General features: G+C 41.4%; 1 protein-coding gene across 2 annotated transcripts; it reads left to right on the forward strand.

The window, feature by feature from the left end:
- Positions 1-957: 957 nt before the first annotated feature.
- Positions 958-21,642, forward strand: LOC128424511 (lysosome membrane protein 2). 2 transcript variants are annotated; one of them, XM_053410705.1, is made up of 13 exons: positions 958-1,448; positions 7,480-7,637; positions 8,744-8,891; positions 9,061-9,252; positions 9,383-9,474; positions 10,019-10,138; positions 14,130-14,308; positions 17,130-17,248; positions 17,664-17,737; positions 17,840-17,891; positions 18,588-18,740; positions 18,905-18,946; positions 19,216-21,642. In XM_053410705.1, exons 1-13 carry the CDS (start codon positions 1,326-1,328, stop codon positions 19,324-19,326), a joined length of 1,563 nt encoding a protein of 520 aa, XP_053266680.1. In that variant the 5' UTR covers positions 958-1,325; the 3' UTR covers positions 19,327-21,642. The 2 variants fall into 2 exon arrangements, with proteins under 2 accessions (XP_053266680.1, XP_053266681.1); XM_053410706.1 differs by lacking the exon at positions 18,905-18,946 and having other exon boundaries at positions 959-1,448.
- The last annotated feature ends 1,330 nt before the right edge of the window (positions 21,643-22,972 follow it).

Consider the following 22,972-nt stretch of genomic DNA (forward strand, 5'->3'; position numbering starts at 1 on the left):
TTTTGCCATGGTCAGTGTTGCCACGGGAAGTGATGGTCACATTTTAAGATGGAACCTGCAGCAATGTGAACTTATCCTGATGGTTGTTGACTGTGGGCAGTCCCAGTGTGTCAGGGTTGATGACACCATGTCTGATGTGTTGCGTTGTTTCACTGATTCACCTCAGGGTTGTGTGGTTTGACCTTTATACATTCTGCTCACCAGCAAAAGCAGAAGTCCCACAGTATACAGCTGACAGGACTCATAGTCACAGGTTGACCCTGATGAAATATTCTCTTCCAATGAAGCCAATGCCTGCAGCATTATGACTTGACTTCCTGTTAACTTATTACACACAAGATCAGGCTGTCACACTGAGTCAAAGTGGCCACCATTGGTATTAAGCCGCCTGATCTATTGTCTTCAAGAAAGCAGTTTTAAAGGCTCCTTGCACCTCAGAAACAATGCAAAGAGAAACTCTTACCAATATTTTATATTTTACAAGCTTTTAAGGTATCCTGTAGTTTTTCTGATGTTCAGTATAAAGTAGCAAACAATGGAAACACTGCACATGAGCCTGTCTTGAGTGCAGTACTTGAGTAAATGTAATTGGTATTTGGAGTTCTTCAATGTGAAGTCACATTTGTCACACATTTAGCAGCATCTGATGACACATCAACTGTGAGACAGAGCACTCTCGACTCGACCCCCACTGCTTCCTTGCCTTGCCCCCCCCCATGCTTGACCTCATACGAACTTCTTTCTCTTATCTTCTCAAAAAAATCCTCTCGTTGCACCAGACCATGGTCCCAGGTGCAGAGCCATGAAGTTTTGCTCTCACAAAAAGTTGCTCCTGCAGGCGCCTTAATATCCCATAATAACTCCCCACATGAGTGACCCAGCCTACCCCCAGCCCCCACCCCATCACTCCCTCAGCACACTGGTGTGGACCAATCAGCGCTACCCTCGCTCGGCGGGAGGGTGCGTCTGTAGGACCGCTACAAATAGCGCGGCTCTAGTATATGTACCGTTCACGCGCTCCCAGGGGTCACCATTCGAGACGGAGAGTAGGGACCGCGTGGTGCACGACTTCATTTAATAACCGAGAGTAAACACACGCAGCCGTGCGCGACTCGGGAGCTACTCAAACAACTCCCATCGGCACTTTTCTTTTAAAGCTGCTCCTCGGACAACACTGGACAAAAACTTTATTTCAACTAAAGAGCAGCAGCGGGGAAATAAACCAAGAGCAGAGCTGTTCACTTGCAGCTTTCTCGAATCGGCGTCTGAGGACTGAAGACAAGTCCTCCTCCGTCCTCTGAGGGTCTCGTGCAGCACCTGCAGCCATGACACGGAGGTCCTGCGCGATCTACGCGGTGGGGACCATCTGCGCAGGTCTGCTGATCACGGGCATCGGTCTGTTTGTGTTGCAGACTTTCCGCACGTTGATGCACAACCGACTCAAGAAGGTAAACAAACAAACAAACAGACAGACAGACAGACAGATAAAGTTCACCTTCGTGTCTTCGTGACGTGTGCAGGGGGCAGCACGTGTGACTGCTCTCATGCATCCGCTCTTCCGATGGGTTCCTTTCCAATGACTCTTTTAAACAACAAAGCTTAAAACAAGTATTGCATCTTAAAATGTCTTCAACCAATGAAAAAAAACTAAAGTATGGCTCAACTTTCTGATAAGGCACCATTCATAAAAGCTTCATAGGCTGTAATGTATAGGGTTATTAACGCTGATAACTAGTTTATCTCTCGTCAACAAACAGGATTTGAGTTACCAGGTTGAAAATGGAATACATTTTGTTCGGATAACACTTACAACAATGCTCGAAGACACTTTACAGGATTACAAATAACAGTAAGCAGATATAAACAATCATTATCACTCATTGAAATATAAGATACAGGTCATAATCATATTTTAAAAGCAGGTTGGGGAACTCCAGTGACACTTGGCCCATATTCCATAGGACTGGTCGATATGGCCCCAAAAATCTAGTTATAAAATTTGAGGTCGATCAATTATGTGTTAGTCAGGTTGTGACTAACACATAATTGGCTCAACCTGACACATAACTCAGGTTTTGCCAATTATACATGTTAATAAGCCATTACCAGCAAAGTCAGTCGCCTATGAGGCTTCTACAATAGCCCATCAATCCTGTATTTATGAACTTTAATAATCTGTTTACATGTTGATTTTTGTGCCGAGGAGTTACAGCTATTCTCTAGAAAGTGAGTTGTCAAACAGGTTCTTCTCAAATCCACCTGGAAAGCCAAGCATTGCATATTACGTAGTATTTACATATGTTGCCTTATCAGACGTTGACACGAAAAGGTTGCACCTCACCCAGATACACCGTGTACTGTTTGCAAATAACTAGGTTAAGCTGGAGGTGTGTGGCTGTACTAGTGCCAACCTCTAACACTCACTAGGACGTTGGATCTCACCGGAAATCTTCACTATTGATCAGTCAGCCGGTTAAAGTCTTTACGTTTAGACGGTGAAGATTTAGGAAAACATGCCTCTGGCTTTGTGGAGCTGCAGATGACGTCTTGTTGTGCTCAACTAAATCTAAGAGTAATCAACTCGTAATGAATATATAAGACAAAGGAAGTAAGAAAATCTTCTAATTGTAAATGGTTTGTATTTATATATCGTTTGTCTAGTCTTTATTACCACTCAAAGCACTTTTTTTTCTATGAAGGGAAATTAGGGGTTCAGGATCTTGCCTAAGGACACTTCAGTACGCAGATGAGGAAGACTGGGATCCAATTGCTGACGAGCGCTCTACCCTGTAGAATCAGAAAACACAGCCATTTAGCTATTTTCCTTTCACAAATAACTGAACTGATTTGACCAAAAAATACAAAAAAAAGTTGATTATTTGTGGGAACATACTAATCGGGTTGATGAATTGCAGCAGCAAAACAAACTTGTCAGTTTATTATAATTAACTATCTTGTAGCTCTGCAACTGTGTGTTGGGATTTCTCATTGAACTTGACAGTGTGTTGCTCCTGCAAGTAGCTCAACCTCTCTCGGATGGAGGAGGAAAGGTCAAGGGTTCAGTGACCCGCACTGTGCAGCCAGACTTTCTCTTTCTCACACTTTGCTAACCCATTTAGAAACAGTGCATCTTTCGACACAATGCGTGACCTTGTGTTGAAACACTTCCTCTGTTCCCAGCAGACGGTAGATCCAGGACTCCTGATGAGCCAGTGATGTGAGCTTCTGCCCTCACTACTTGTCATTATAACATGAGTTGGTTCATAGGCATATTCCACAGCTAAGAATAAGCGAAGGGCTGGGTCTGAATTGCTTGTTTTGGTATTGGTTGGTATTTTTTACCACATGTCAAAGGAAAAAGCTGCTGAGTCGGCTGCTGAGAGCAAATCAGCAACTCACGAGAAAAATACTGAGTTCCTGAACTCATGGGGAGTTTTTGACTACGTCCCTGTAACGTCATGCATCAAAGATGCAGTTTGAATTAAGTCAGGATATGGCAGGATTCACAAAGCCTCACCTTAGCTGCTTTCAGACACGCACTGAAGTCTGGACATTTTACTGGGGGAAATTCCTGGAACATAGGGTTATTTCAGTGGTATCTGAAAGCAAAGAAATATTTGAGTGAGAGTGCATTTGAGAACACAACAGGAAAACGAGTGGGCGTGTTCAAGACATTTCTAACACACCACAAGGATGTAAAACTGAAAGAAATTAAAGAGCTTTTTGCTGATAAGTGGTTGATGACACGAGGGTGAATTTGATGCAGTTGTGGCCTTCTGCTCTGCTGGTGACTTCATCACTGATTTTAACCTGGTGAACGGACATTTGAATTTGTTAACATGAGCGCTCTCTTGCAGGTCTCACTCTTTTCTCATTGGGCCCGCTCAGTTTTATCATGCAGCTCTCAGTTCCTCCAGAGGTGCAGGAATCAATGAACGTTTGTTGCATCAATAAACATGCAATGGACCCTTCTGTTCACTTTGTATTGTTTCTCATTAACAGTGATTCTAATTGTTTTATTTTAACTGTTTCCTATTCATTGACCTGCATTATTTATTTCAACTTGTAAAGCCCCTTGTAACTGAGGTTTGAAAGGTGCTATATAGGTGAAGCTTATTATTGTTATTACTATTTCAAAACTAATCATTGTAAATTTCAATCCAGAAGTTTCCTGGATTTCCAGTATTTTAGATAGGGAAGTTCAAATCGTTCCCAGAAGGCTCAGTTAACTTTGATAACAGAGGAAAAAAATGCATTGTTGGCCCGTATTCAATATTATCATATGGCACACCTTCATCCTTATTTTCCTATCAAACCGGCTTAGCATTTATCAAATGGCTTTTATCAGAGGCGTATTGACTTTAGAGGTCAGGAAACGTATTCTCAAGGTCTTCCTGGTCGGGGAGTTGGTCGTAATGCTGAGAACAAAGCGACTTTAAGAAAACCTGACTTTATAGAGATGTTTAAGGAAAAGAGAAAACCTTCTTTTAATTCTAAAAATGTTTTTATTTTGTTCACCTTTCTAATGTAATAATCTGAATCTGGCAGCTTAATGAAGAAACCATCTGGACTAGCGTAAGATCCCCCGACATGTGTTAAAATGCTGCTGATGTCACGACCTTCACCTTTTTTAACATGTCATGCTGTTGAAGTTCATGCAGTGGCAGGCAGCAGTACATGCAGCAACATATACAAACAGTCGTTTTATTATGCATGTAACCAAGACGTGTGGTTGATTTGATCATTATTGCAGTTTATACTTTGACAGACACATAGGACCATGTTATCAGGTTTACACGAGGCTCTCCAGTCACCAACTAGTAAGTGCTTATAACACGAGATAGTTAACAAATTCTTCAGGTTCATTATTCCTTCTTGCTAATTACATAGGTTATGTTTTTGTGCGTTTGTTTGTTATTTAGTAGGATTTTGCAAATCTAGCTGGACGGATTACCACGAGAGGATGTGGTTTGTGTCAGGGGGGAAACATAACATTTTAGTGCGGATGCAGGAAACTTTTTTATTTCTTTCTTTAACGTTGAGACAATGTGTTTGTAACTTTCACTGATTTCCCAGGATATAATAAATGGATCTTGATGAATAAATCAGGCATGTTTATAGTTATATATCGGGAAAGAACCCATTACATCTTGTGCTGGATCCAGACCAGTAATTTTTTACACTTTCTTCAAATTGTAAGAGGATATTTTCATGAATTTCACAGGAAATAATTCATGATATCTATGAAGTGTGTGAAATTTGGTGCAGCTTGATCGAATTTAAGATGACGGATGGGCCTTGGCGAGGAATGAGCTCTACTGTTTCCACATAGTTTAAATCTACAGGGTCAGGGAAACTGGATCTAGGTCCCAAGCACAGATTTGTGAAAGTAGTTTCCGCCTCTCAAGAGTATTTATTACGTGATATTGTCAAAGTCCATTTTGTATATATATTACAGCCGTATCAAGTTACTGCCTTAACCCGGTTGCATCAGTTTGAAGGATCTCTTTCACACTGCTTGGTTTATTGGGAAAGTGTCTGGATTGGCAGCCACAATTATGAAAACGATTTTTGCAGAACATATTACACCAAAAGAAGCTCTGGGTCATTTAGACATGGTGAAAGATCAAATTCTTACAAAGAGAAATAATGCTTTGTGCCAAATTTTGCTTTAAGCTAAATGCTCATTGCAGCTTGCTAACGTGTTGACAATTTCAATGCTAAGATGCCGATGTTTAGCAGGTGTTATGCTAACTATCTTCATCGTTGTTGCCGTGCGAACAATTAGTGATGAGCAAGTAAACACATTGTGATCAAGTTCATTTGTGTCATCCTCATCTGACCGCGAATGTCTGTCCTATTTTTCATCGCATTCAATTATCTTTGTAATTTCATTCAATCGCCAATGATTTTTTCATTCTGGCCCAAACTGTTGTTATTGAGACCAGCCCGTTTCGAGAATGCAAAGCCTGTGCACCACGACCGGAGGATTTGAAGAATAGCCTCTTGCTGTTGCCAGTGTTATTCACGCCTATGTGTTAGCCCGTCTCCACATCAAAGAGGTAGCACATTGTATTTGTTTATTCACCTGCTACTTGTGTTTTCGTGTGGGGAGTGGTGTAAACGCTGAGATGAGAGGGTTTCTGTGTTCCTGTTTTCCACGCGGGGTTCCGTGCAGCGTGCTGGGCGGTTTGCCATGGCAGGCCGAAGCCTAAAAAGGATGACATAGAAAGACCACGCTGTCCCTTCCTCTATCCAAGGTGACAGCTTTATTGTCCTTGACTACTCAGTTAAACTTGTGTCTCTGAATAAGTATGAGGGAACCCGGAGGAGGAGGAGGGGTCCGGCGCCCCGAACTGATGGCCCTCATTGGTTGGCTGTCTCTCAGGGGATTGTTTCATGTCGAAGTCTCGCTTTCAACTTTAACACAAATCTGACACAATTAGGCCAAAGCCAGATTTCCTCCTCATGTGTCTTGTTGCTCACACCAATAATCTTGCCCCAATCTTGCGTCTCTCACTCCCTGTTTTCCAGAGTCTCGAAAGATCCCTGTGGTTGAATCAGGGCGTCGTTGACCGGAGGCGGGGATATCTGTGGAGACATAACGTGTAATGAAGCAGGATATTATAAGTTTCAGCCTGCGCTTCACTATCGGGGCCTCATAACGCCCGGTGCTGAGGAATGTGGCTCAGATGATTGGGGTCGCGGTCCCGAGCAGCCAGTGGGCACGCAGCTCTCCACATCACATGATCTGTCGGTGCCCCCCCTCCCTCCAATGTAGCCCATTGTCAGTAGCAACCACTGACAATGCCACTGTGAAAGGGTCTCCCCCTAATACCATTCATGTGTGCAGCCAATGCGCTTGTCTTAATCTCAGGCAGCCTCTTCCCTCCGTGACCCCCCCCCCCCCCTAAGGATGTTTTTGTTCCATGGCTTGTTTTTACTCGGAACAGACTGTGGAGACTCCAAACTCAAAACACGTGTTAGCTGTTTGCCAAGTTTTCTGCACCTTCGTGACACACCATCGCTTAATAGTGACAGTGCGAGAGGAAGACTTGACAAATGCAAAAGTCAGTTCCAACCTAAAAAATTAATCAACTTTTCTTTTCAAAGGTCATTGTTAGTGACCTGATGCAAAAATCCTTGAATGACCTTAAATGGATTTAAACTGCTTTTTTATCTTCCCATCCATTCATTGATCCTCTGCTGCTTATCCAGCTCCAGGTTGTGGATAAATAAGTATCAGTCCCCTATCTTTCATCAATATCCATGAAGTATTCTCTGGTAAACCATCATCAAAAGGTGAATGGGTTCTTCCTTGAGTGATGCCCCACCCCGCCACAAAATTAAATGGAAATTGGTTGTGTTTTCTTTTAAATAAACCGACAAACCACCAAACAAACAGATGAAAACACGAGTAAATTCCTGTTAATGCAGCTGAATTAAAAGGGCATCGTTTTTCTCTTTACGTTTTAACAGGAGCTTATTTTGGTTGAGGGCAGCCGTGTGTTTGATTCCTGGAAAACCCCTCCCCCTCCGGTCTACATGGAGTTCTTCTTCTTCAACGTGACCAATGTGGATGAGTTCCTGAAGGGGGCCCAGCCAGAGGTCACCCAGGTCGGACCCTACACATACAGGTAGGACACGAGTGCTCACCAGTGCACACGCAGAAGTCTCACCGGCTCACATGCGTGTCTCTAGTGAAGTTTGGCCGTTTCAAAATCTATAACACATCGTCAAATATCAGTGGTTGCATGGGTGGGAGGTGATGGTCTTCGCAGGTCAGCCACCAATTCCACTGGTTCCTTGGGGATCACTGTAATATAAATATAAGGCCTCAAAGATAAGTAAAAAAAAGAAATGGGTTTGCATAATTTCACCAGCACATGTTCCCAGATCAACCCGTGTAGCTGTTTTATATATATTCTCTCATGTCTTCTGCTTTGGTTCACATCTGCAACAAGCCATAAAGCCTCCTCATCCTCAGCTGCTGCTTCTTTTGCTTCAGCTCTTGTGTTCTGTTCGGTCCCTACCCGAGCAGACAGCTGTGTGTCTATGGTATGTTTCCCACATCCTGCTCTGTCTGTCATGTGAATCCTTTCCCCAGATACTTTATTTATAGGTTTTGAGGTTACAGAACAAATAACAAAAACAGACACACTTAAGTAGTACAGTCACCCCGGACCCCCACCTTCAGGGCCATGGTGGAAGAGAAAACCCCCCCAAAAAAAACATATAAATAGGTTGCGGATATATGTACACATCATCTATTTTTTTTATATAAATGTTATATATATTTTTGACCAAAACTGATTTTTTTACATGTATCGATTTCTTTCTACTTTTATTAGTTGATTAATGTATCTACATTCATTTTTTCGTTTGTTAATATTACATATGGTATTTCTACTTATATTTATTTTTGAATTATTTACATATTTTTACATAGGTATTTCTGTGTCCATATATTATGGAGGTAGACGGGCTTAACTCCGTCTAAAGCCTGATTGGTTGCAGCAGTGTGATCATCAGGTCTACTACTCCTGTCTGGAGTTGGGTGGCATTCGGGAGCTTTTGCCTTTAGCTCAGTATTATCAGCAGCTTAGAGAAATGAAAGTTGCTGCTGCTCAGTTAAACCTAATGACGGCTGTGATATTAACCTAAATTCCTTTTAACTGCTCTGTGACAGGAGCAATTCGAAAAAAAAACATAATGAATCTGATGTCTTGTTGTGTTTGCACAGGGAGTACAGGTACAAGGACAATGTGAGCATGGTGGAGAACGGCACGAGGGTGTCTGCGTACAATACCAAGAGCTTTGTGTTCCTGCGGGAGAGGTCGGTTGGGGATCCAGCTGTGGATAACATCACCACTGTCAACATCCCGGCGTGGGTGAGTCGTGAAACTTAAACAAACAGAGGAAAGTGCACGTCCAAGTGGGGGAAAGTGGAGTGTGTTTTCTCTTACGACGTGCATGATTTACTGCATTTTGTTTCCTCAATCCCACGTCGCCCTGCATTAACGTCTCCTGCACCACTCTGCTCCGTTTTCCTGCCTCTAGGCCGTGATGACCAAAGCGTCGGTGAGTTTCTGGAAAGCGTCCATGGCGAACGTCATGATGAATGCTGTTCGATCTGGCTTCTTCACCACCCGCACCGTGGATGAGCTGCTGTGGGGCTACGAAGATCCCCTGCTGGTCCGCGTCAGCGCCAGCGCACCTGAAGTGGGGAAGGTCTTTGGCCTCATGTACAAGGCATGTGCACCGACACAAACAATAACCGCTGATCAACCCCAGCTCCATTTTTTGGTCATTTTCTTCTTTACGGAAAAACGAAGATGAATGTATGTTTTTTTTAATGTCTTAAATGTTCGGATCTATCTAGAAAAACGGGAGTAACGACGGGGAGTTTGTCTACCACACCGGGGAGCAGAACTACATGGATTATGGCCGGGTCCAAACGTGGAAAGGCCAAAGGTAGAACTGTCGCACCGTCAAACAAACACGCTGACGATACTTCACTGGGTAACCTTTGGGTTTGAACCTTTCTCAAATCTGCTGCTTTTTGCCAGCTACAGCCGAGTTTGTTGTTTGTGTGGGCTGGTAGCACAGAACACAGGACATCCTAGTACTTGGAATGCCTTAATAATGTCTTTTAAAGTGACCCTTGCGAGCCCGTTTTGTTGTCTCAGTTCCCACGGCTTCCGTTCCCCTGCAGCAATTCTCTTCCCTACTCCTGGGAAACAGCTTTGAGATAAATAAATCTTCAATCAGCAGAACATTGTAATTTGCTGTTATCAAGATGGGGTTGATAAGAGGGAGTTTTACTTTTACCCTGATAAAAAAAAAAACGTTGTCGCTTTACAGGCAGCGTAGATTTCTCAGAAGCATTTCCCCAGTGCCCATAGAGAGATACTCTGTGTCAACTCGATGCTTTTTTTAACTGCATAAAAATTCTCCTGATACAACTTTTAAAAAAGACATGAGACGCTCACGTTTGTGACACAATGTTGTTCTGCAGCCAGCTGAAGTTCTGGAAGACTGACGACAGCAACAGCATCAACGGTTCTGATGGAAGTGCTTTCCATCCCCTGCTGGAGAAGAATGAACGTATTTACATCTTCACCCCAGACCTCTGCAGGTACACCTCAGCACCACAGTGTCTCATCTGGGCTCACTTCAACATTGAAGACATTCAGGTCAAAGTAATAAGCCTAAACTATTCCTAGCCACTCGAGCGATATACAGTAGAGTCAAGGAATGGCCCTATTGGTTGGTCAGTCGGCCGGGCTGCCACTTTGGTTCGTGAAATCTGGTTCAGATGTCCATGATGTGCAGTGGATACATCTCAATGACTTTGTTGATCCTTGGACTTTTCCCCTAGCGCCACCAGCAAACCTGAATTAAACGTTTTTCCAATACTTTGATTTACGACTGAATCCCGTCAGAATAACTGTGCTGTTTTGTACTAATTAGCAAATGATAGTAGGCAAGCTGAGACATTGAAAATAGTAAGTCATAACCTACAAAAAATCTGCAATTCAGGAGGATTATCCATTAATATAAGTTGCCTGCCCATAGACTGTATGGATTTTTGGGGGATTTGATGCATTGTTAAAAATTGGCCAGTTATTTGACAGGGAAATGTAATTTATCCATGATATTTTCCAGCTTAGCCATAAACTTGAAGATAAATATCTATAAATAAAAAAAGAAAACACAACTACAACCAAATATATCGAAAAAAAATGCATAGATATTGAACTAAGAAAATAAACGTTTATTTCGTTAAAAACATGAAATCACATCTTTGTATTTTTTTTAATTGATCATGGTAAACAGAAATAATGATAATAATATACTACACTTTCTTGTGGAGAAAACAACATAATGACAATATTTCCAACAGCTGACACATTTTATATATTTTGTCTGTAAAATAAAAGTTTATATTAGATATCGGTGCATATTAACAAATATAAACAATATAAGTAGCTCTGGTTAAATCTCATATTGGCCATTGATCGGGCTCTAGTGTTTCCACTTGCATTGTGTTTGTCCTGCTGTGACCTCTTGGCCCATACATAAAATGTTACCTGAGGTGTAATCACCTGATGGTGTGGTCATAAGTTCTGAAGTGATTGCTATATCTGGTACATGACCTAAACTAAACAAATGTTGGACTGTCCCCAACAGAGCGGGGGGGCGGGGTTTCATATCTGGTATGGTATGTTCAAAGGCTTTGGATCCCAGGGATTCTAATCATAACATTCTGCTCACTTACAAACAGCTCCACAGGTGACTTGTGTTTCCTAACCGACGCTTTGCTGCCTATATTATAAGGTCTTATTAAAAGATGGAAAATTGCCAGTACACACAGAACGGAAAGGCTGACAGAATGAGGAAAGTGGCAGTTAAGAGTTTAAAAAATGTTAACGGTTGCCAACAAGTGCATTACGGGGGAAAGAGAAGCAGGAGAAGACTCTGTCCTCGAGCAGCTGTAACAAACTATTTCCGTCATGTTTTTCTTGTGAAGTGGCCTGAATGCATCCGCCCAGTTGTCCAAAAGTGGAATTTAACTTCTCAAAAGGACTTTTCCCACCGAGGTTTAGCTCCAATACTCATGAGGACATTTAGATTTAAAGTGGGTCGTAAGGATATCTTTAACGGAAGCTGAAAGGTTAAAGAGAATGTGACTCAAATGGCAACTATAACTGATGAATATTTCCTTTGGGTTATGCTGTATTTCGAAATAAGTGGGCAGGCTTTATTGGTATTTCTTCTGATGATGAGAGCTTCTATTTTAGAAATGAACCTTGACCTAAATAAAATAGCTCCGTGTCGACATCTTAACCTTTTATTTTTTAGCATGGAAAGAATCCATTGGACTGGTTTTAGCCTTTGACTCGGATTGGACGCGTGTCAAAAACCCCTCTCCCACATGCTTGCTGAACTCTTTCACCTAGTTCTCCATCGCCTGGTGGCTTCATCACTGTTGTCGGTGTTACTGGACTAAAGGCAGAAGGCAGCTTCCCTGGTTCCTGTACTTTTCACCATTATCTGAAGAGTTCAACGGAGTCATGTGTGCTCACCTCTGACACACACACCTCGACACTGGGATTTTCCGTCCCTGTAAGAGCAGCGTTGAAACATGTGTTTAGCTTGATGACATCTGGCACTGATCTGACACATAAGGTGCGAGAAGAATTTCCGTCTGTGACCATGTTACAGACAGCTGAGACACAAACCTCAAGCTTTTTGACTTATTGCAGACAGGTGTCTTCGCTCTTATAGCTTTTGCCACATGTGAATCTTTTTCGTGTAGGCGAGATCTTTTTCAAATGTGGTTTTCAAATTCAAATTTAAAGGGCGCCTGATTGACTAGGTTTCACAGAAGGAAATAGAGCAATAAAACAGAAGCAAGGTTTTAATTCTGTCATTCAAAAAAGAGAAAGTCAAAACAAACAGCACCGACTCAGGCGTTGTTCACAGTAGTACATATATCGTTTAAAACAGACATTTCCCCTCTGTTTTAAAACAGAATCTGAGTTCACCCAACCTTCAATTTACTTAATATCTCCATCCAGGTGGGGTCACAAAAAAAAAAAAAAAATTAAAATCGTTCAAATGAGCAAGTCGGGCCAGTAGGGAGCGATAAAGCCTACATCAATTGCAAACATTAGAGAAGAACGCTATTTATTCAGCTGCAATCTTTTGATTATACCTTACATTGCCAAACAAATGTAGAGAAACTGGCATACAGCCGCCATTGTGCTCATTTCACAGAGACACACTGGGCACATGCAAAGTAAGCGGTGACGTCATCGATTTCCAAATGCTCTGTTTCACATGATATACACAGGTACACAGAAACCCTTGTTTTTGGAAAATAAGCGCTTTGTAATGCGTCGAAATTACAGTTATAGTGGCTTAAAACGTTAATTGCAAAGACAATAAACTAATGTAACAAAACAAACAATAAAGCGCCCAACAAAAAACGAGGTTTTATCCATAAAATTTCCACAAAGACCAATGTGCTTCTGCTATAATGCGAACTTTACAACTGTAGATATTACTATACTGCATGTACATTTTTACATCTCTCCCCTGCCCCCTTGCACCTGTCTGATCTGCTGAGCTGTTCGGAATCTTGGCCCCCACACACTGAAGTGATTTACGTCCCAGAAAAAGCATGTTTTTGTTTTTCTGACATTACCTGACATTGTACGTCTCTCATGCCCGGCAGCACAAGGCAGAGGCCCTCAGTCCTGCTCTGGTGAAGAGACACATCAGTCTTTTGACTTGGCTTCTCCAGCGAAGGTCAAGGGAAAGGTCTTTACAGTATTGTTGCACAATTGGTGGGCTGCGTTAGCCAAGAGCTGAGTCCTCCCCGCCAGTTGGCAGACGCTGTATAGGCCCCTTTGTTCTCGCTGAGAACCGTCGGGATTCTCTTGACAGGACAGAGCAGCAGATACCCAGCACACAGCTCACAGTAATGGGACTCTGTTGGAAGCTGTAAAAACACAGCAAATACACAAAAAAAAAAAAAAATTGTATTCCCACTCCTAGTACAAAAGGAAAGTTCAAAATCAACCCACATTATTAATTAGGTATTTTAGAGTTTAGAACCCCCCCCCCCCAAACATGATTTCAGCATAAAGGTGAAGTCCGAACAAATCATCCATTTTTCTCTTTTGAAAGTCAGTCACACGTCTTGAGTGTTAACAGAGAAGCTGGGCTTTGTTCAAAAGTTCACTTTCTTGTGATTCACAATTTGTATCAATAAAAAAGTGCGGAGGTTAAACTATTTACAACAGGGAAGTTCATTTTAGGAAGCGAAATTTAGCTAATTATTATGAAATCATTAACAAAAAGACACATATTTCAACATAATTCTAATAATAATAATAATAATAACGTCTTCCTTTATAGAGTGTTCAATGTTTTTCAATTCAGAGAGTGAATGGAACATTCCATTAGCAACTCAGCGAAACATTATAATCAGAATAGTGTCTTCTTCAGAATAAGGTCAATGGTCGGATTATTGGTGTCCATGTAACCAGAGTTCTTGCAGGACTATAAAAAGCATGTAAAACAGTGGAATTAATCTTTAACTGTTGAACTGTCTCCAGGTCGATCTACATGGAGATGGAAAAAGAAGTGGAGGTGAAGGGAATCCCGGCGTACCGCTTCACGCCACCGAGTTCTGTGTTGGCCAGCAAGGAGGAGAACCCGGCCAATGAGGGTTTCTGCGTCACCCCTAAGGAGTGCCTGGGAACGGGCCTCCTTAAAGTCAGCCCCTGTCGGAACGGTAAATTTCAGCTTCTACAAAAATATTTTTCTCTCTATCGCACTTCCACACACAGTCCCTGTTGACACAACTCAGGATTTATCTATTCCCTTCTCTCCCTTATCTCATGCATCCTACACAAGACCACACACTCTCATTTTGACCTTTTTTCTGTAAAACAGAACTTAACTTTGAAAGCTCCTTAAGATCCTTGATAATTGTTGTTCCTTCCTTTTTATATTTTTGATTTTTAACCGATAACCTGCGACACAGTAGTTCTTACAAGTCCTCCTTTAGTCTTTCTCTCCTGCTTTCACCATGGCTGCTAATACTCCTTGAGTGACCCATGTGACACAGCTCTCTCCACACCTCTGGCACCATCTGACCATGACTGGCCTGGTAGCTGAGGGGGCGGTAAGCCCTGTCACCTGATTCTGGCCTGGTATATGACCAGGCATTGTCTCAGTGGCTCGCAGTTGTCCTCAGGTTCCCTCTCATAGAACAGTACCAGCGCTTTGAACATGTTTTCTAATTGTACTTAAAATACTGATTAATTGTTTTTTTTAATGTATTTTACTACCTTTGTAGGACCTTTTTACTTTGTTTGGGTATTAAGAGAAACTTGAAACGTCTCATTTTCTGGTGTTGAATAACTGTTTTGTTTTGAATCTGAGGACAAATCGACAAGTGCAAACTGCTCATTGCAGAGCAGCGTGAAAAGATTGTTGACGGTGATTAGAACAGACGTGGTGCATTAGTGCGTGCGAGCTGATTTTCATGGCGTAATGAAACGAGCGGAAAACAAAGGCTGCGGTTCAGATAAGTATTCATGAGTTAATTGGGTTAAAAAGAGGCGCAGGCACTGGTAAACTTTCACTCAAAAATAAAGTCCCAGTGCCGACCTGTAAAGGTCAAGACAAACATGGTGGATCTAAAGAGTGAGGAAGATTTAGTGCGGCTTTCATGTGTTTAGGAATAAACACAGTGATTAATGGCGCTGTTAAGTACGGCAGTACAAATATGTGCACATGTGCGTGTTTGCCCTATGTTGACCTTGAAGGTCGTTACAGGAACAACCTCTCAGTTGACTCCGGGTGTCCAATGTTTTTGTCGAACGTCAGTTGCCAAACACGGGAGCAGGAAAACGCTCACCTCTGCCCCACTTCAACAGCAACAGCCCCACCACCTTGTAACTGTGCCACTGTCTGACCCTGCTGTCGCTGCTGACACACACACACACACACACACACACACACAAAGCTGGACCACAGACCATCAGAGTTACTGAAGTCCAAAATATGCACAAGTGGAACTTCACCAAAAATGCCTTCATCGAGCGTACTGTTGCTTATCGCGACCAAGACAATAGTGTCGAAATACAATTTGTCTCCGGTCGACAATATGTGGAAAGAACTCAGCAAAGTTTACAGGAGTCATTAATTAGTTTTGTGACAGGACCGGGGAGTTATGTTCCATTTATGTGCCCATTGTTTATATCCATCGGGAGACTGACCTGGAGGCACCCGGCTCGTGTCCTCAATATGAAGGTCAGTTTATATCTCGTCATCTTATCCCGGGGATTCTCTTTGAGGTCTCTCCAGTGATAAGATCAGCAGGAAGCGTGAAACCTTTGGTGTCAGATAGGGACAGGGGAGGATTTGAGTCGCTCCGCCGTAGTGTTTATTCTCCGTGAGACTGTAGATTAAGTCTGTCAATCTTCTCTCTCCATTCCAATCTCATTTCTTATTAGTTCTATTGTGGGAGTTCTATTAAAATTGAGAGTGAACATGATGTGTGAATCATACCATCAACTGTGCACCTTTCAAAAGAGTTGCAATGTATATATCCATAGAATATGTCCATACATCCAGTGAAGTGCGGTTTTTTCGCGTGGCCGCTCTCTTTTCCTCTCTCTCTTGCTCTCTCTCTCTCTCTCTCTCTCTCTCTCTCTCTCTCTCTCGCCCTCTCTCTCTCTCTGTATGTGTGTGTCTCTCTCTCTCTCTCAGAAGGAGCGTAAACAAAACCACGTTGTTCAAAGTAGGAAGATGTGACCGGGGTGGGGGTTCCTTACTCAAACACATTGTGTTCTTCAAAAATCCTAGAAGACACAAATACTTTACACTGTCATAGTGATAGTTAGCATTGTTTGTAAGTGACATAAAAAAAAAGACAGGACAGGGGCCAATTACATTTGAGCTGGGGCCAGTGCCCCTCCTGGCCCCGCCTCTGAATCCGCCCTTGCTGTGTTGACAACACAAAGCAGATCAGCGACGGAGCCCGAGTTGGCAAGACGCCAAATTTATAGAATAAAGAAAAAATACGCATTAGAATAGGATTTTTTTTTTTTTATATTCAATATATATGACATCCGAAGTTCATTGCCACAGCCCTAGAGTAGATAGAACAAGACAAGCACATTATAGTAACTTCTACTGGTTCTGATGATCCCTGCTTTACAAATCAGCAACTCTTATAGACTGGTATTCTTAACGATATAATCACTCTTTCCAGATGAACAGTAGAGATCATCTTAGTATTGTTTGGGTGCTACGGGGTGATATGTATGTTGACAAAAGAAGTCTCACTGATTAATATGTGAATTAGCCAAACTGATGAGTTGTACCGTGAGGAGACATCTCACGTCCCTCCTGTCACAGTTAGTTTTTCATGTCTCATCAAACCGCAATTAAAGACGGGGCAAAAGTGTCACAGAGGATGAAGAATGCAATTTGTCAAAGTCGACGACGTGAGTTTTGTTGTGGCTCGTGAAAGTCACTTTGGTTTTTTGTTCATCTCAGGGTGATATTGTTTCTCCTCTGAATTCCCTCTCCTCCTCACGCAGGTGCCCCAGTAGTTGCCTCCTTCCCCCACTTCTACCTTGGAGAGGAACGATATGTGGCTGCCATCAAGGGGATGTCCCCACAGAGAGAGCATCACCAAACGTTCCTGGACCTCAACCCGGTAAGGTCAGCGGGCCGCAGGTGGTCGGCCTCAGGACCTCAGATTAGTAACATTCCTGCATTTAGATGCACTGCTACACCATCTAGTGGCATATAAGCACTACTACATCATTTGCATTGTTCTCATCAAAATCCTCATTTTACTCTAAAGACTACATGTAAAGATGGACGACATGACAGCTCCCCAAAAATGAAGCCAACGTGTCTTGATCGCCCCCTGGTTGTTGGTTGCAGTGACATGGATACTTAGGCTTCTTTTCTGAAAAATGGGAGGAAGACGCGTTGTCCATCTTTGTTTGCAGTCTGTGCTTGACAGTCAAATAGACTAAATACATGCATTCTCTCATTCTGTTCCACTACTACATTTTATTAAGTTTCCTGTTTTATTTCATATGCTTATTATTATTTTCCCACAGACCACCGGAGTGATTGTACGTGCAAACAAGAGAGCACAGATCAACATCTTGATCAAAAAATTGTCCGGATTCCCGTGAGTAGATGCACCCAAACACCAGCCGAGCACTGTTAACTCTGTGTGTGAGTCTGTGCTGTGTGATGTATGACGGCGTCAAACTCATTTCCCTCACAACAGGAAAACAAGAGGCTTCAATGACACAATCTTCCCTGTCATGTTCCTCAATGAGGTAAGAGACATCAAATACACTTAATAACACACACACACACGTGTGTCCTCTAACTGCTGGGACATTCCCTTTAGTTATTCTATTCTTATGCAGAAAATATTAAAGTGTTATTCCAGTTTTTGTCATATCATGAGTCTTACTGAGGGGAATCTCTTCAAATTCTGACAAGTTGTCACTTGGACTCAATGATGAACTGGTTAGATTTCAGTGGTCAGAGGTCAAAGGTCACAGTCTCGAAAAAAATGTATGTAGAACGAAACTACAGTGGTTGCCAGAAATGTACAACCACAGTATGGTTATTCTAATTGTTTCTAAGTGTATTACGTTTAAGCTTATATATTTTTTATTTTATTCTATACTATTTCATATTTATTCCGTTCTTTTTTACCTGTGTTTATTCTGAAGTTGGGCTGCTGTAAGAACCAAATTTCTCTTATAGGGATCAGTAAAGGTTTTTCTGATCTTATCTTATCTTATTGGTGTCCAGACTTAATTTATAGTATCATGTTGTGTCTTGTGTTATTTTATCGTGTTGTGTTTTGTCCTATCTTATCTTATCTTATCTTATCTTATCTTATCTTATCTTATCTTATCTTATCTTATCTTATCTTATCTTGTCTTATCTTATCTTATCTTATCTTATCTTATCTTATCCTACCTAATGATGCATCTGTGGATTTGTCTTTTAACACACAGAGTGTGGTCATAGACGACGCTTCCGCGGCGAGAGTACACAAGCTACTGAGTATTGTCAAGGTAGTGTCCAACTTCCCACTCATCATCGTGGGCCTGGGTGTCATCATGTTCTTGGTCCTCGTCGTCCTCCTGGTCATTGACCGCAGACAGAAGGTATCACACCTCTTCCCCTCATTTCTCTTTAACGACTCACACTTTACTGGCTGTATTTCTAATAAGCAATAGGTGTTCATTTAAGTGTCACTCGTTCAGTTGCTTTAACCACACACTAATGGCCCTGTGCATGTGTATTTGTCACTGTGTGTGTCTCTGTGCAGAATGAAGTTAAGCGCATTGTGTTTACCAAGGCTCAATATGCTGTAAGTTACTTTGCTTTGTTTATCTTTATTATTTTCTGCCTAATTGAAACTTCTGTCTAACTTGATGTATTAGTTATGTGTCTTAGTGCAGCTTGAATCCCATGTTTCAGTCTGCAGACAGACGACTATCCATCTCTATGAAGCTGTTCAAGGACATAGACTTTTCTTTATTATCTCCAAAGCTCAAGTGAGATGTGACTTCTAATGTTGCTTTTTTTTCATCCTTGATCTTTCTAATACGGTTTGTTATTCTCAATCTAAAACTACAGACCTCTGCTGAAGAGGACACCTCCTACTCTCCGGTCAACGACAAGGAGAAGGATGATCCCCAAAATGGAACCTTCATTGGTTTGACAGCGAAAGCCGACCCACAAGCCTGAGCAGAAGGAGGGAGGGGATGATTAGAGAGAAGCTTTGTACATCGACAATCTTCAGAGTTACAAATCGAGGTTTGGGGTTTCTGGAGAAAGAAAAACAATCCACCATGGAAAAACGTCAAAATCCTTTTTATAATTGGAAATCTGTTTGTTTTACTTTCAGGGCAGGATGGGGGTAGAGGGCAGAAGGTAGTTATAGTCTCATATATAGACTTTATATAAAGATAGACGACATGACGGCTCCCCAGAAACCAAGCCAGAGCTTCTTGAGCGGTGGCTCCAGTGTAGGTCATAAATCACTGCCTCCTCCGTATTAGTGGATGTGACATTTCTGTCATTTTAGGTCGTTCATATCACACTGGTGTTTGTTTTGCAAATCTTTTCTCTTAAGTTTGGTTTAAGTTAGCTATTTGATGCTATAAAATTGGTTGAAAAATTATGATTGACAGCTGAGACTGACTGATCAGTCGAGCATGTGCTACTGCAGCTCTATACCCCCAATCGCTACTGCGCTGTTCTTATCTAGGATATTTTGGCTTCATTTCTGGATAGTGGGAGAAAGGGGCGACACGTCATCCATCTTTATTTGCAGTCCATTGTCTGATACCTACAGTGGCGTTTGTACTTATTTTTACTCATAGAGAACTGCCTAAGGTCTAGGACTCAATACTGGGTGTGACAGGCTAAAGTACTTCTCACTGTTGGGTTTTAATCAGTTGCTGATTGCGTCAAGTTCTTGACGACCGGCTGCAGGCCTGATGGAGAACACACACGCTGTGTCCGTCCTAAACAAACGAAAACCCGCCCTTTATAACCTGAGGCTGGGATGATTATATTTCATACCGTAGCCTCACCTCGTTCTCTGTTTGCCAACATTTGTTTCTTGTCTTGCTCTGAGCTTTTACTGACTGACTACACAACAGGGCATGGAGGGTGATTTGGGACCACGGTTATGAGATCCAGATTGTTTTGTTTCTTGGGATATCATACCTCACTCTCAGGGGGCCTCTGCTTTGATACCGTCACTGCAGGAGAAAGGAGAAACACATGCAGCACGTGTTCTCTTGAAATCAATCCAGTATTACTATCATTCACTTTCATTGCAGCCTCAAAGTAACATTTGATTGGCTCATTATTATTTTATCTATATGTGCGTTCTACTTCGTTGTAGCCGTACCTGAAAACCCCTTCGGAGCGCGGCGTGTGTTTGTGTATATACAGTCCAAGATGTCCTGAACTGCTCACATTCCTCTCACTGTATGATGGGAATGAATATCAGATAAAACGCTGTATATTTTGGATACTTACATTTTTTGTAAAATAAGACATCCTTCTCTATTTGTTTGTAAATGTTAGTGTAGAAATGTGTTGAATGAAGGATGTTTTGAGTCAGAGCTTCACATTTGTCTCCTAGTGCCATATCACAATCATTTGGAAGCCCTGAGTACAACGGGATGATTCTGAATTTAAGTGTTGACACGACAGTATCGTACACTAGCTGTCGTCGCCATATCAAAGTGTAATTCAACTTATGATCGTTTCAAGAAATGTGCTTTTATGATGCTGTTGTTGTGGCCTTACTAGTATCTCTGGTGCTGAATAAGACACTCAACCCTTTTTAAATTGTTACAGGGTTTATGAAGGATGCGGGCGCTTCCGTGTGTCCAGCCATGGCAAGTCAAAAAACGTTTGATTGATCAATATTAAGAAATGCTGTTACTGTGCCTTGGAAACAATCAGTGTTACTGTGTCACGTTTGCCTTTATGGTTTTCACATATTCTGAGAAAAAGAGTTCCTACATTTGAACTGTGATGAGGTCCGCGTTTATTTCTGCTTCTTCTTATAGTCGGAACATTTTCTGAACAAGTTACTTCAGCTGCAAACAATAGTGGAGAAGCTGTAAAATGTTTCACTTAGAGACTTTTTGCTTCCTCAAGTGATTTTACTGTTTGTGTTTGGTGTGTACTTAAAAATATGCACAATAATAAAACTGAATGAGAATAGAATCATTTTTTTCGAGTGCATAAAGTAGTGAAATAAATTCACATGAGTAATTTTGATGATTACAAAAAAAAAACATTCATTTTAATGTAGTGGTGAAATCGGATGAGTCGTTTTTGCTACACTGATAAAAACCAAAACAAAGAAAGCAGAGTACAGCTTGTACACAGCAATATATTGTGCCATACTTCAGATTGTACTTTCAGAAATGATCAGAAAAAATCGCGTGTTGTTCTGATTGTCAGCCATTTTTTCAAGCTTTGACTGTTAATACCGTTTAAACTGTGTGCACGAGAAATAAAAGTAGTTTCAATAAATGTGTGTTTTCATCATTTATGCTCACTGTTGGGAGATAGCTGTTAGAAATCCATATGATTACATAGGAAAGGTAGTGAGAGATACTTGTTTAAAGTCTTTACTGTATTGTAATGATATAGTTTAAGTCATTTTTCAAGTTATTATAGATTTGATCAAGTTTCATCAGAATCAACATGACATGTTCGGACTTTGAACAATTCCCAGCTTCAGCTTGAAGTCCAGTGAGCTTAAACAAAGATGTGCTACACACAGCACAGTATTGCACCATCAGACATTCTCTACTGCTGCACAAGTTTGATTCAGGATATATTATAAATGATTTCTGTGATTAAGCGTGGTTTAAAAAAAGAACTGGGACATGAAATATATTAGAAGGTTGCAGAATCATTCGAGATACACTGCAGAATAAAAAAGTGTTTTTATAATCATTATTTGGTGTTACCCTACATTTTCTCACTGGCAGTTGCTGTGTCGTAATGATAACCCTTGTGACCCTAATTGAGGAAGTCAACAGTTATTAGCCTTGTCTGCTAGGATGTCAGTATTGCATGGGATGTAAAGCAGTTTTTTTTTTTGTGAAATTTTGTTTCGCCATAAACATTAGCAGTGTGTTCTTTTCTCTCTTAAGATGTATGAACTTAGGAATGCATATATATTTGAAGGTTAATTTCTCATAATGAAAATGAAATCAAAATCAAGATCTCCACTTCTAAAGCTCTTACATACATCAAATCTTTGAGTTGTATTCATTTCTATAATCTAAAGGGTTTTTGGAAGGGGTTTGTTCATGTTCAAAGCCTCATTTATAGGACAGTTTCATTTAAAAACAAATACAAATATTTAACTATAAAGTATTTAAATATAGAGAGCCAATCCTCGGGTAAAGAAACAACAATTCGTACAATTAGATGATCACAACATAGTGGAACCCGCACAATGATTATTTTATATTCAATTCCTGCCAATAATTCCCTTTCACTTAAACCTTACACACTGAACCTTTAACACTCAGTCTACAGTACAGAGCCAACCCCTACATGGTGCCTCTGTGGCCACTAGAGGACACCGAGGAGCCTTGAAATATCCAAGTGTTTTTTCTTTTTATGTAATTTGTTACTATACTCAAAAATATGTTTTATAACTATTTGTCCAACTAATGCTGAATTCTTCAATCAGCTCTCACTGCCTCGGTCAGATCAACAAAGCTGCTATTTTAGCTGTCATTTAAACTTGACAATAATCAACAGTATTGGTGGTGCCCAGGCAGCGGGGCCCTCACATAAACTTCTTCTTATAGGGCCACATAAAGGCGCGTGCGAGCCCTGGTGG

The sequence above is a fragment of the Pleuronectes platessa genome, chromosome 19 (genome assembly GCF_947347685.1).
Source record: "Pleuronectes platessa chromosome 19, fPlePla1.1, whole genome shotgun sequence".
In the NCBI taxonomy this organism is placed as follows: Eukaryota; Metazoa; Chordata; class Actinopteri; order Pleuronectiformes; family Pleuronectidae; genus Pleuronectes; species Pleuronectes platessa.

Coding starts and splice junctions, on each gene's coding strand:
- LOC128424511 (XM_053410705.1), top strand. CDS start 1,326: ATGACACGGAGGTCCTGCGCGATCTACGCGGTGGGGACCATCTGCGCA. Junction 8,892..9,060: donor CTGTCAACATCCCGGCGTGG/GTGAGTCGTGAA, acceptor TCCTGCCTCTAG/GCCGTGATGACCAAAGCGTC. Junction 9,475..10,018: donor CAAACGTGGAAAGGCCAAAG/GTAGAACTGTCG, acceptor GTTGTTCTGCAG/CCAGCTGAAGTTCTGGAAGA.